The 13,237-nt window shown below is 49.3% G+C and overlaps 1 protein-coding gene across 1 annotated transcript in view; it reads right to left on the bottom strand.

The window, feature by feature from the left end:
- Window positions 1–13,237, bottom strand: part of TNS3 (tensin 3) — a 217,173-nt gene that overhangs the window by 126,225 nt on the left and 77,711 nt on the right. Inside the window, exons 4-8 of the mRNA XM_056108286.1 lie at window positions 12,994–13,165; window positions 11,565–11,615; window positions 6,010–6,132; window positions 4,147–4,211; window positions 1,464–1,547 (exon numbers count right to left, since the gene is read on the bottom strand). Of these exons, the coding sequence (XP_055964261.1) occupies window positions 1,464–1,547; window positions 4,147–4,211; window positions 6,010–6,132; window positions 11,565–11,615; window positions 12,994–13,143 (473 nt within the window). The 5' untranslated portion in view covers window positions 13,144–13,165. The remainder of the gene's footprint in view (window positions 1–1,463; window positions 1,548–4,146; window positions 4,212–6,009; window positions 6,133–11,564; window positions 11,616–12,993; window positions 13,166–13,237) is intronic.

Genomic DNA, 13,237 nt, shown 5'->3' with positions numbered 1-13,237 from the left:
AAATGACAATAATTCATAACAGAACAAGAGGCTGTTCAACTGTAATACAAATAAAATGCTGGGTTTTTTCCACATGACTCCCATGCCGATGAGGTCTGCTGCTCCCAGAGGGGCATGGCCAGGCTCAGATACACAGTCCTACATCAACACATTCCATCTCAAGGCAAACAAACCTGAACACTGGAAACACCCTGGACAGAAGGAAGAAACATGGCTGGTTCTTGAAATCTCTTAGTCAGGAGACCCGGTTCCCAACTAAACACACCCTTAACCCACCTTCTAGATTCAAAAGCAGGAATCTGCTGGTCAAAACCCCCTGGCACTGGAGAAACTGCTAGATCCAGGCAGAGCTACTGGTCTCCACAATGGAAAACTACCTTGGGAATTGCCTTGGCTCATCTTGTGCAAATTCCTGCTGCTTGTTTAGAGTAAGCACAATAAGTGGTGCGCATGGGTACATAGGTCACCAACTACAGGGAAGGAGGATGCTAGGGACATTCTCACTGCCATTCCCTGAACTTTTCACAAACTCTTCCCCACATAGTGGGTGTAGAGAAAGCTAGAGGAGGAGATCTGTGCCCCCACATCCTTTCACAGTATCTTCATGGGCTATTGCATGCAGAAGGGAAAGGGGTGTGGAAGGGATGGAAGTTAGAGTGAATGCAAGACTTCCAGGTCCAAGTGCTGCAAGGTGGTGTGCAGCAGATGGTCCCCCAGGAACCTGTGTGTCTAACAAGCATTTCAGAGGGATGGAGAGACAGTTCAAAAGTCCGAGGAGCATGGGTGACATGCAGGAGGCCTTGGGTTTCATTCCTGCCACCAAATGGCTCCCCAAACACTAAAATAGGAATAACCCCTAAGTATCACTGGGTATGCCCACCCCCTAATACACACACACACACACACACACACACACTTTACAGGAAAAGGACCATGTTTGAATTTCCTGTTGCCAGTGGTCTATGGCAGAGACCACCTTGCCCACTGAACTGTTAGCCTGCAGTTCAGCCAGGCCCAGTGCACTGACCATGTCTCCCGTCACCAGTCCAGTCAGGCCCAGCTCACTGACCCTATCAAGCAGAAACCAGCTTGATAAGTCAGGAAAACGACAGAAGCCCAACAGCTCAGCCCAGGAGGGAGTTCTGGGTCCCCCATTTAGATCACACAGGGTGAAGCTTTCAGCACTCAAAGGAGATATCTTTGCACACCAACAAGTCGCATACCCTGTTTTCCACTGCCCAGCAGAGAGAACTCTCCTTTGCCTACATTTTCATTTATTATACTGTTATTGAGGTAATACTGGCTTAAAGAACTATGCCTGACAGGCACAGGCTGACTCCCCTTCAGATACACCAGGATTCCCGACCCCCCTTCAGTCCTTCCCCTCCCCACTCCCATCTTCCTTGTCCCTGTGTTTGAAATCGCCTCAGACTCTATTCACACTGGCTCAGACAGACACATACCGTTTCTGGGAAGGCTGCATCAGCATTGAAACTTTATCATCATAGAACTTCTTCATTGCAAATCTGTCCAGAGCCTGGTCAGCACTGGGGAGATGGGAAATGGGGGGAAGAGAGAGAAAGAGAGAGAGAATGTTAGTTCTGCAGAATGCCTCCAGTCCTGTGCCAGTTCTGAGTGAGCAGCGCCCATGAGCTTGACTCTGCCCACATGTTGTGACACAGACTTCAGCCCCTGGGCCTCACTGACCCACTCAGGAATAAGTTCAATCCACTGTGCAAGCATCATATGCCAGGTCAAGCACCCCCAGGAGTTCATCTCAGGCATGGCACTCAGGAATACCCCTCAAACACCTAAGAGAACTGGCCACTTGTGTCTTCCCAAAGGTGGACTCAGGTGGTGGCGCATGGTGACATATGGGAACCCAAGCACCAGGCCCCGAGTATATGAGCAATGTCATCACGGACAGTCCACAAGGCAAGTCTGGAAGCTCAGCAGAGAACATGACCACCCATAGAGAAGCAGACACAGGCCAGAGAGCTGGCTGCTTTGTCTCTAAGTGACCACCACAAGCAGCCCTGCTTTCCCAGAGTCCATGGGACACTAATCAGCTCTGCACTGCCCTCCAGTGTTCTCAAAAGAATCTTCAGAATGCCCACACCAGATTTTTCTGACCGGGCTCTTGGCCAAAAGTCTAGGGGTTGGCAAGACTTACCTAAGCCCCAGATTCCCCTAAAATTAGGAATGGGGATGGACCCCTCCAGAAAAGGAAAAGTGCCACTCTACACCTTTTATTATTTTTTTTTACAAAGTTGTTCATGATTGGGTTTCAGTCATACAGTATTTCAACACCCATCCCTCCACCAGTATCTATTTCTCAGCACCAGTCTACACCCTTTCAGAGGGATAATTTGCCACTCGTATCTGTCTAAACAAGGGGCATGGTGGCAAAGAGAGAGCTGGAGCATCACTCAACAGGCAGCAAGCTAAGTTGTATGATTCCGTGCTGAGAACTAGGCCAGTACGTTGCTTCCTGGGGTAGCACTGAAGGAGATGGGGAGGAAATGACTCAAAAAGCCTGAGAGCGTCACCACTTGGCTTGAGAGAAGAGAATCGAAAGGAGCAACCAAACTTCTTAATCAATGCTGGAAGCCAAGATACGGAACACAACAGACACTGAAATCATAATATTCACGTTCGTAACTAAAAACATTGCACAGAACTCACTCTTTCTTGCAGCCACAGTAACCATGGTGGAGAAATATCTGAAAAGCATGTGATTCTGAGAGTCGAACTGCCAAGGACCCACTTTATGGAAAGTACTTCTTACTCTTCAGAACTGGCAGCACTGCTCTAAGGGACTGCCCTACACTGCTACCCTGAATCACACAGATCCCCCAGAGGGAGTCTGTCATTCCCCATCCCACATGGGGACCCCAAGACTGAGAAGGGGGCACAGAACTGCCAGATAAGAGCAACTGAGACCTGTACTGATCATTCAGCCAATGAGAGGCCTGGAGAAGTGCCCAAATGAACAAGGCCCTCACCCTCCACCCCACCCAATGCCAGGGCCTTCCAGACCATGCAGAACAAAGCTACACTGTCACCTGCAGAATGGAAACCACTCTCCCCTCAGACTCCCCAGGCAAACACGCTGCCTCAACAAACGTCTTTCACTCAACTGAGGAGCCTGATGTGACCAGGAGTATGATCTGTCTGGCACATACACAGATGCTTATTATCACTAAGCAGGGATCTGATTTTTACTGGGGGTTCAGTTTCCTCCCTGGCATGCAAAAGAACCCCAATTTGTTTCCAGAGAAAACATTGGAAAAGTCAGATTTCACTCCTTAATGGTAGAAAGGAGAGGATTTGTCAGCTAATATGAATACGCTTGTATTTCCTCAGAATGGAGCGTTTCATGCTTCACAAAGTGGCCATTGAAACGAGAGGGCTCATGCAAATTAAGGCACATAAAGAATGATATTTTTAAGAGGATTCGGCATGAGTGGAGGTATGTGCTGCGAAGTCTAAGGAGGCACAGCCTTTATTGCCTGCTTTGCCGGGGGGCTGGCTTGCGGCTGCGTTTCTTGATGGTCTCCTGGCACCTGCCCTTGCAGGCCCATAGGCACGCTGCCGGCTGGGGGTCCAACACCCCCATGGTGGTACCTTACAACCCGTGCCTCCTCTTCCACCTCCTGAGAACCAGGCCAGACCTTACTTCCAGCTCAACAGAGAGTGGCCTGACTTCTGGGCATTTTGGTTTCCTCATCTGTAAAGTGAGAGCCAGGACACCAGACCCAGGTTATGTGGTAGGACTGCGGGAAGAAATGAACGGAAGCATGGTCTTCTCGAAGGCCCGAAGCGGGCAGAGTCTGCAGCCATTCCTGTTCACAGGGTGTGACCTGATGAGGGATGCAGTGTAGTTCCTGCCTTTAAGAAAGGTGCCATTCATCCCTATTGTTTTTGTTGGTATCAACACTCACTGTTTGCATGCCTCCCTAGGAGTCTTTAGCATAAATCAAATATATTGGCACAACCAGGAAAATGTCTTTCTCAATAGGATGAAGCCTTGGTTGAAAATGGGATCCAGGCACTGAGGACATGGGGCTGCCGAGTCCCACCTCCAGGAGTTCCACCAGGCCTAGAGCTTCCCAGGGCCCAGTGCAGGCAGTGCCTCTGTCCTACCTGGCCGAGACGTTGGTGAAGTGCATATAGGACGATATGACCACTCCAATGCGTCCCTTTCCACCCTGCAGGAGACAAAAGAGGAAGCAATTTCTCAGGAATGTTCCAACAGAGATGCAATCAGAACAGGAAGTGCTCAGTTACTGGGGGTGTAACACAGAATCTGCTCTAGAGGAAAACCAGCACTACCGTGCCAGAGCAAATGCCCACAGCAGGAGCAGAGCGACCCAGGGAGACTGCCGATGCCCCCAGGAAAGGTCTGCGCAGAGATGAGGATGGTTCAACTCACAGTTCACCAGTGAGGCCAGAAATTAACGTAATTGGCCTAGTAACCTAGATGAGACTTGCATGACCCTTAGAGGGTTAATGGCTCGGGGAGTTTGCCCAGAGCAGAGAAAGGCCGAATACAAGGAAACCGCATCCAGAAGGCTGAGAGCAGTGCGGCCCATTGATCAAGGTGTCAAACACACAGCCCAGACAGAGCAGCCCCACTGGGATCGCAGGCAAACACCTTCAGCAAAAAAGAGCTGCTTGGAGGCATTAGCTAAACCACAGGCTGCCTCCACCCAGGACCAGGAACTAGTGCTGTCTAGAACATTCTGCTACAGTTCCTAATAGCAGGCAGTAAACCACAGCCCATGAGACACTTTTGCTCAACACCTGTATCCGCAAAAGTGATTTTTATGCTTTAGTATAACTAGAGAAAGTGAAAAATAAAATTCCGTGACACAAGAAAATTACAAAACTAATGTTTCAGTGTCCTAAAGGTCCGACTGGAACATGCACATGCTTTTGTTTATGGGTAGCATGGGCTACAGTCTTACAATCAGGTAGAATCAGTTTCAACAAGACCACGAGGCCCCTAAACTGACCATCAGGCTTCCTAATGCTGCTGTCCTAGTGATCAGCAGGCATCCCTGTGCTGTGTAACCCCCAAACCACTAACCCGCGTGGTTCTTTTCAGGAAAGTGAAGAGCCGCTATTCCAGCCAATACGTGACTGGAGGTGGTAGGGGTACCAACAAGAGGAATCCCAGGTAGACTCTCGGAACTGGACACCTGAGCATCAGAACTTCTGACAGGCATACAGCGTGTGGACGTGACCAGGAGTCTTCTCTACCGTGAACTTCACTTCTCAGCTCCCTGACTCTCAGGCACACACAGGGTCGAACAGCTGCTGATAGCAGCTCTGCCTGCATTTCTTCTGCATGCTGACCTCCAGGCACTCATGTTTCCTCTCAGGTCCTGTCAAGCCAGCCCACTTGGAGAGCAGCGAGTGTTCACTGCAACAGCCCCCGCTTCGTCCTCCCTGACTGAGAGCTGAGAAGGGTCCATGCCTGCCTCCATAGCAAGTGCTCTTCTCTTTCTGACGAAAAATTTTTTCTGGAGACAGGGAGGTAACATAGGGGCAAATGTTTGCATAAGCCGACCCTGTTCTGTCCTCAGCACTGGTGTCACTGTGGAAGGCCTGAGCGCTGCTGGGATGCCTCAGGAGTCCCAGCCTTGCACCCCTGAGCACTCAAACTGAGCCATTACCTGCTAGCCGAACTATAATTAGAAGTACCCCAGACTTCCAAGATCTGCAACCTCTCCAGACCTCTGAAAGACCCCTCACAATTTTAAAAAGTATTTCTGTGAAAAATAAGCAAAAATGAACCAAAGGGTTCACTCCCCCTAGTACCCTCCCTTAGCTTCTAAAGCCACGCACCCATGGGCCTTAGTCAGATCAGTTCTGCAGGTTTGGGGAGAGGGGTGTACTTTTCTCTCCTTGAGGGTGACTATAAACATCTGGCTATACTACAAGGCCTGTGGCACAATCACAAGTGCCTGAGGACTCCAATACTGGGGAAGGCGCAGCACTTACCCTGCAGTGAATAACCACAACATGCTGGGGGTCACTGTTCAGCCATGACTCCTGGGCCTTGCAGATGCTACACACTTTGTCCAAGGGGGGTGCATGCAGCTCAGGCCAGCCCACATCCAGAATCTGCTAAGACAGAGGAGGCAGCTGAGTTTTCTTCTCTGAGACCACTCACATTGATCTTTTTAAAAAATTTACAAATACATTTTAGCTGATGATTAAAAAAAATTATACTCTGTTGCTCTTTTAGACCTGAGTGGAAATTCCCAGGATTCTTTACTGGAAAGAACAGCATGACATATTTTAATGCCCCAGAGAACTCTGTCCCTGGTATTCTGGATTCTATAAAGAGCAGCAAGAAACTGCTAATGGGAAAAAAGACTTGGGGATGTTGAAACCAGGCAAAATGAGACAGAAATTCTTGGCCATAGTTGCTGCCAAATTCCTCTTAAAAGACGCAATCACAGTTTGGAGAAATGCAGAAGGCATGCCCAGGAAGCATCTGGGAGCAGCCAGAGGGCACGTGTCTAGAACAAACATCTTCTGGGAGAACCTTCAACACTGATCACAGCACATCACAGAGAGAATTCTGTGCTGTGCTGAAGAGCTCACAGATCTGACATGAGTCATGTGGGAGAGGAGCTCAGTGGGTCTGATGAGTCATAGCACATGTGAGGAGCTCAGTGGGTCTGATGAATCATGTGTGAGAGGGCTCACTGAGTCCGACATGAGTTCCATATAGAGGACCTCAGTGGGTCTGACATGAGTCATGTGAGAGGAGCTCAGTGGGTCTGACATGAGTCATGTGTGAGAAGACCTCAATGGCTCTGAAATGAGTCAGGTGTGACATGAGCTCTGTGGGTCTGACATGAGTCGTGTGTGTGACAGGAGCTTATTGTGTCAGATATGAGTCAGGCATGTTAGAGGATTCAGTGTGTCTGACATGAGTCATGTGTGAGCGAGCTCAGTGGGTCTGAAATGAGTCATGTGTGACTGACATGAGTCATGTGTGAGAGAAGCTCAGTGTGACTGACATAAGTCATGTGAGTGGAGCTCAGTGTGTCTGACATGAGTCGTGTGAGAGGAGCTCAGTGTGACTGACATGAATCATGTGAGGAGTTCTGTGGGTCTGACATAAGTCACGTGTGAGAGAAGCTCAGTGTGACTGACATGAATCATGTGAGGAGTTCAGTGGGTCTGACATGAGTCATGTTAGAGAAGCTCAGTGTGACTGACATGAGTCATGTGAGAGAAGCTCAGTGTGACTGACATAGTCATGTCTGAGAGAAGCTCAATGTGTCTGACATGAGTCATGTGAGAGGAGCTCAGTGTGACTGACACAAGTCATGTGAGAGGAGCTCAGTGTGTCTGACATGAGTCGTGTGAGAGGAGCTCACTGTGACTGACACAAGTCATGTGAGAGGAGCTCAGTGTGACTGACATAGTCATGTCTGAGAGAAGCTCAATGTGTCTGACATGAGTCATGTGAGAGGAGGTCAGTGTGACTGACATGAGTCATGTGAGAGGAGCTCAGTGTGACTGACATGAGTCATGTGAGAGGAGCTCAGTGTGACTCACATAGTCATGTCTGAGAGAAGCTCAATGTGTCTGACATGAGTCACGTGAGAGGAGGTCAGTGTGACTGACATGAGTCATGGGAGAGAAGCTCAGTGTGACTGACATAGTCATGTCTGAGAGAAGCTCAATGTGTCTGACATGAGTCATGTGAGAGGAGGTCAGTGTGACTGACATGAGTCATGTGAGAGGAGCTCAGTGTGACTGACATGAGTCATGTGAGAGGAGCTCAGTGTGACTGACATGAGTCATGTCTGAGAGAAGCTCAATGTGTCTGACATGAGTCAATGGAGAGGAGCTCAGTGGGTCTGACATGAGTCATGTGAGAGGAGCTCAGTGTGACTGACATGAGTCATGTGAGAGGAGCTCAGTGTGACTGACATAGTCATGTCTGAGAGAAGCTCAATGTGTCTGACATGAGTCATGTGAGAGGAGGTCAGTGTGACTGACATGAGTCATGTGAGAGGAGCTCAGTGTGACTGACACAAGTCATGTGAGAGGAGCTCAGTGTGTCTGACATGAGTCGTGTGAGAGGAGCTCAGTGTGACTGACATGAATCGTGTGAGAGGAGCTCAGTGTGTCTGACATGAGTCACGTGTGAGAGAAGCTCAGTGTGACTGACATAAGTCATGTGAGAGGAGCTCAGTGTGTCTGACATGAGTCGTGTGAGAGGAGCTCAGTGTGACTGACATGAATCATGTGAGGAGTTCAGTGGGTCTGACATGAGTCATGTTAGAGAAGCTCAGTGTGACTGACATGAGTCATGTGAGAGAAGCTCAGTGTGACTGACATAGTCATGTCTGAGAGAAGCTCAATGTGTCTGACATGAGTCATGTGAGAGGAGCTCAGTGTGACTGACACAAGTCATGTGAGAGGAGCTCAGTGTGTCTGACATGAGTCGTGTGAGAGGAGCTCACTGTGACTGACACAAGTCATGTGAGAGGAGCTCAGTGTGACTGACATAGTCATGTCTGAGAGAAGCTCAATGTGTCTGACATGAGTCATGTGAGAGGAGGTCAGTGTGACTGACATGAGTCATGTGAGAGGAGCTCAGTGTGACTGACATGAGTCATGTGAGAGGAGCTCAGTGTGACTCACATAGTCATGTCTGAGAGAAGCTCAATGTGTCTGACATGAGTCACGTGAGAGGAGGTCAGTGTGACTGACATGAGTCATGGGAGAGAAGCTCAGTGTGACTGACATAGTCATGTCTGAGAGAAGCTCAATGTGTCTGACATGAGTCATGTGAGAGGAGGTCAGTGTGACTGACATGAGTCATGTGAGAGGAGCTCAGTGTGACTGACATGAGTCATGTGAGAGGAGCTCAGTGTGACTGACATGAGTCATGTCTGAGAGAAGCTCAATGTGTCTGACATGAGTCAATGGAGAGGAGCTCAGTGGGTCTGACATGAGTCATGTGAGAGGAGCTCAGTGTGACTGACATGAGTCATGTGAGAGGAGCTCAGTGTGACTGACATAGTCATGTCTGAGAGAAGCTCAATGTGTCTGACATGAGTCATGTGAGAGGAGGTCAGTGTGACTGACATGAGTCATGTGAGAGGAGCTCAGTGTGACTGACACAAGTCATGTGAGAGGAGCTCAGTGTGTCTGACATGAGTCGTGTGAGAGGAGCTCAGTGTGACTGACATGAATCGTGTGAGAGGAGCTCAGTGTGTCTGACATGAGTCACGTGTGAGAGAAGCTCAGTGTGACTGACATAAGTCATGTGAGAGGAGCTCAGTGTGTCTGACATGAGTCGTGTGAGAGGAGCTCAGTGTGACTGACATGAATCATGTGAGGAGTTCTGTGGGTCTGACATGAGTCATGTTAGAGAAGCTTAGTGTGACTGACATGAGTCACATGAAAGAAGCTCAGTGTGATTGACATGAGCCATGTGAGAGAAGCTCAGTGTGACTGACATAGTCATGTTTGAGAGAAGCTCAACGTGTCTGACATGAGTCATGTGAGAGGAGCTCAGTGTGACTGACACGAGTCATGTGAGAGGAGCTCAGTGTGTCTGACATGAGTCGTGTGAGAGGAGCTCAGTGTGACTGACATGAGTCACATGAGAGAAGCTCAGTGTGACTGACATGAGTCATGTGAGAGAAGCTCAGTGTGACTGACATAGTCATGTCTGAGAGAAGCTCAATGTGTCTGACATGAGTCAATGGAGAGGAGCTCAGTGGGTCTGACATGAGTCATGTGAGAGGAGCTCAGTGTGACTGACATGAGTCAAGTGTGAGAGAAGCTCACTGTGGCTGACATAAGTCATGTGAGGAACTCAGTGTGACTGACATGAGTCATATGTGAGAGGAGTTCAGTGGGTCTGACATGACTCATGTGAGAAGAGCTCAGTGTGACTGACATGAGTCATGTGTGAGAGAAGCTCAGTGTAACTCATGAGTCATATATGAGAGAAGCTCAGTGGATCTGACATGAGTCATGTGTGAGAGGAGTTCAGTGGGTCTGACATGAGTTATGTGAGAAGAGTTCAGTGGATCTGCCATGAGACTAGCAGTTCTAAGCATCCGGACCTGCACATGCAGATCCTAGGACACTTTTTGATCACTACTCCCTTTCCTGTCCCCTCTAATTAAAGGGTTCAGAGGAACCTTAACATAAAGGCAACAGAAATAGCATAAATTCATAGAAAACACAGAAAACTGCCAGAAAGCAGGAAAATTCATAACCCCCTTGCACTTCCTTGAGGTCATAGTTGTTAACATTGTTGAATCCCTTTGGACTACTTCTAAGTCAAAATTTGGCACAGTTGAAGCACATGAAGCATAAATCCTGCTTTCAGCTAGCATTAAAACAGGCCACTAACTGCTTGTTTGTTTTTGGTGAATACTGTGTTTGGGGGGCCAGAGTCTTCTCCTGGCTTGGTGCTCAGGGTCCCTCCTGGTATAGTCAGGCGACCATAATTCCAGGTGCTGGAGACCCAGCCTTAGTTGACCACATGCAAGGCTACCCGCTGTACTCTCTCTAGCCCCTATTTTCTTACGTGCTTTATCATAATGGTTGGAAAATATTTCAATATAGTTATACTATATTATTGTATTATTATAGTATTATTATACTATACTATAAATATAATCTTGAACAACTAAGTCTTGCCAACTAAAAGCTAAAGACAAGTATTTTTGCATTGTAATACAAGATTATTGTACTCATGGAATAATGTAAGCTAGAGAAAAGAAAGCATTATCAAGAAAATCATAAAGAGGGTCCACAGTGACAACACAACAGGTAGCACTTGCATGTGGATGACCCGGGTTTAATCCCTGGCACCCCATATTGTCCCCTAAGCCTGCCAGGAGTAGTGATCCCTGAGCACTGCTGGGTGTGTCCCCCAACCCCAAAAGAGGGAGAGAGAAATCATTAAAAAACGTACATTTGCAGTTTTGTCCTTTATTTATCAATACCTTAAGTTTATGATATCTGCTTATAAGATCCCCATAAACATAGGCCTACACAGTTCAAACACTTGAAGTACATGGGTCAACTGTGTGCAAACAGAGATACCATAGCTTGCCCAATGGTCTTCTCTCTCTCTCTCTCTCTCTCTCTCTCTCTCTCTCTCTCTCTCTCTCTCCCTCCCAACCCCCTACCCCCATAAAACTCCCATGGCTGAATGCAATTCATGGCTTTTGCACTAGTACAATGGGTAGGTTGCTTGCAAACAACATAGGCTCAACTCTCTGGCACTCCAGATGTTGCTATGTTACTGTTGAACATGCAAGGTGTGACCATGGGGATACCTAGTCAAGAATATAGGGAAATCTCTATGTTCATTTTGCAAATTCCTGTGAATTTATAATTATTTCAAACCAAAAAAGCAGTATTTCATTTAAACAAGAATCCCTACCAGGACCAACCCTTAACCTACTACTGAGTCACATCACACAAAGTTTGAAGCTTTTGCAGCAGAAACAATGTCCATGGATAGTTTATGAAACAGAACAAAACTGCCACGTCCATACCTTTGGGTTAAGCTTTGTCAGGTCATACTTCTTCTCTGAAAGGTTTAATACCTGCAAAAAATTGAAACGTATAGAAATGTAATTATCGTGAAATAAACACAAAATAGAACAGGCATTTCCAGGTGGCAAGAGAAGTCTAGCTTGCCCAGGAGCAACCCGGCACAAGCAGGGGCACAGAGCACAGCCTGCTGAGTCACCAACACGCACAGCCGAGCAGGGCGCACGCGCCAAGCCCGGACGAAGCACATCCTGAGCGAGCTAAAGAGAAACTCATGGGAGCATGAGGGGGATAGAAATCCCGCTCCAGGCCCCTGTCACTTCAGAGCCAGATGCTGATCAGAGTGGAGAGAAGCCCCAGCCATGGCGCCACTAAACAAGGGCCCCAGCTTCCCTTCTGAGCGGGCCTCATCCTCTTAGCCATGGTCTGACGGGGATTCACTCTCACAGGCTTCGCAGCTCAGGAGATGCACAACCCAGTTTCAGCCTTTCTTTCAAAACAGACCATGATTCTCCCTCACAGGACGGTGCAAGGGCACTCTGGCCCCAAGGAGGCCCTGAATGGTCTGGAAAGAACTTTGGCCGACCTTAGCCCAGTACATGGCAGCCCTGGGCCCTGCCAGGGTCTCTGTGGACTGTGGGTGATCAGAGTTCTGTGGACTGGAGTAGGTGACTACCCAGGAAGGCATGGGGGTGGGGCAAAGTTCTAAGAAACAGACAGTGGAGACTCAGAACAGGGCCGGGTGGGCCTTCACACACGTCCTCCTCCCAGAGGAACCCAGGGCCACAGCTCTTCCAGCCGGCCATGGTCACCAGCTCAGGCCCAACAGAGGCTGCAGAAGTCTGACAGGGCCATGCAGTCCTCTGGGACGAACATGTGGACAGAGGGGGAAGACGAGCTGCGTCTCACAGGGAGGTCAGGGCGGACCGAAGGCTGACTCACCCCACAGGGATCACCACACGAGAAAGTGAGCAGGACAGTGCCACCGCCACCAGATACCAGGTCTTCCGGGGCACACGTGGCAGATCCTGGCATGAGACAGCGCCCTCCACACTGCTCCTCAGACCCATGCACTAGCCACCGGGTTCTGGGACACTCACATGACCCTCCAGTTACAGGAGGGAGGTGGCACTTTGCCTGCCAGCCAGGGGGACAGTCTGAGGCCGTGTGCTGGAGCTGGGGAAGCAAGACAGGGTGGGGGTCCCCCACATGGTGATGGTGGGGCAGCCACATTGCAGAACAGGGACGCTTCCCTGTCACGTCCAAGGGGACAGGAGTCCCTGCACAATTCTTGGTGCACGCCAAAACCCTGCAAACGCTGCTGGACTCAGAGGTCAGAGGTGGGTGGGCTGCAGTCACCCCCACACGGTGCCTGGGGCGAGGGCAGCTAATACCTGCTCAACCACCGTCTCGGCCACGGCCCCCACTCACCAGGTAGTTGTCCCCATGTTTGGACCTCAGCATGCGCGTGACCTCCTGCAGGTTATGCAGGTAGGACTCCTCCGAGCAGCCCGCAGGGAAGGACACGGCAATGATGCGCTCAGTGATGTAAGTGAGGTCCAGCTCGTGGCTGTTTTCCATGGTGCAACTCAGAGCTGGCAACCTGGAGAGAGGGACTCTGTGAGACGGGGCCAGGAGCCACACAGGACGTGCAGGTCACCATCTCTGGGCACAG

Source organism: Sorex fumeus, unplaced genomic scaffold (genome assembly GCF_029834395.1).
Source record: "Sorex fumeus unplaced genomic scaffold, SorFum_2.1 ptg000205l, whole genome shotgun sequence".
In the NCBI taxonomy this organism is placed as follows: domain Eukaryota; kingdom Metazoa; phylum Chordata; class Mammalia; order Eulipotyphla; family Soricidae; genus Sorex; species Sorex fumeus.
This window is presented reverse-complemented; position numbering and strand designations above follow the sequence as displayed.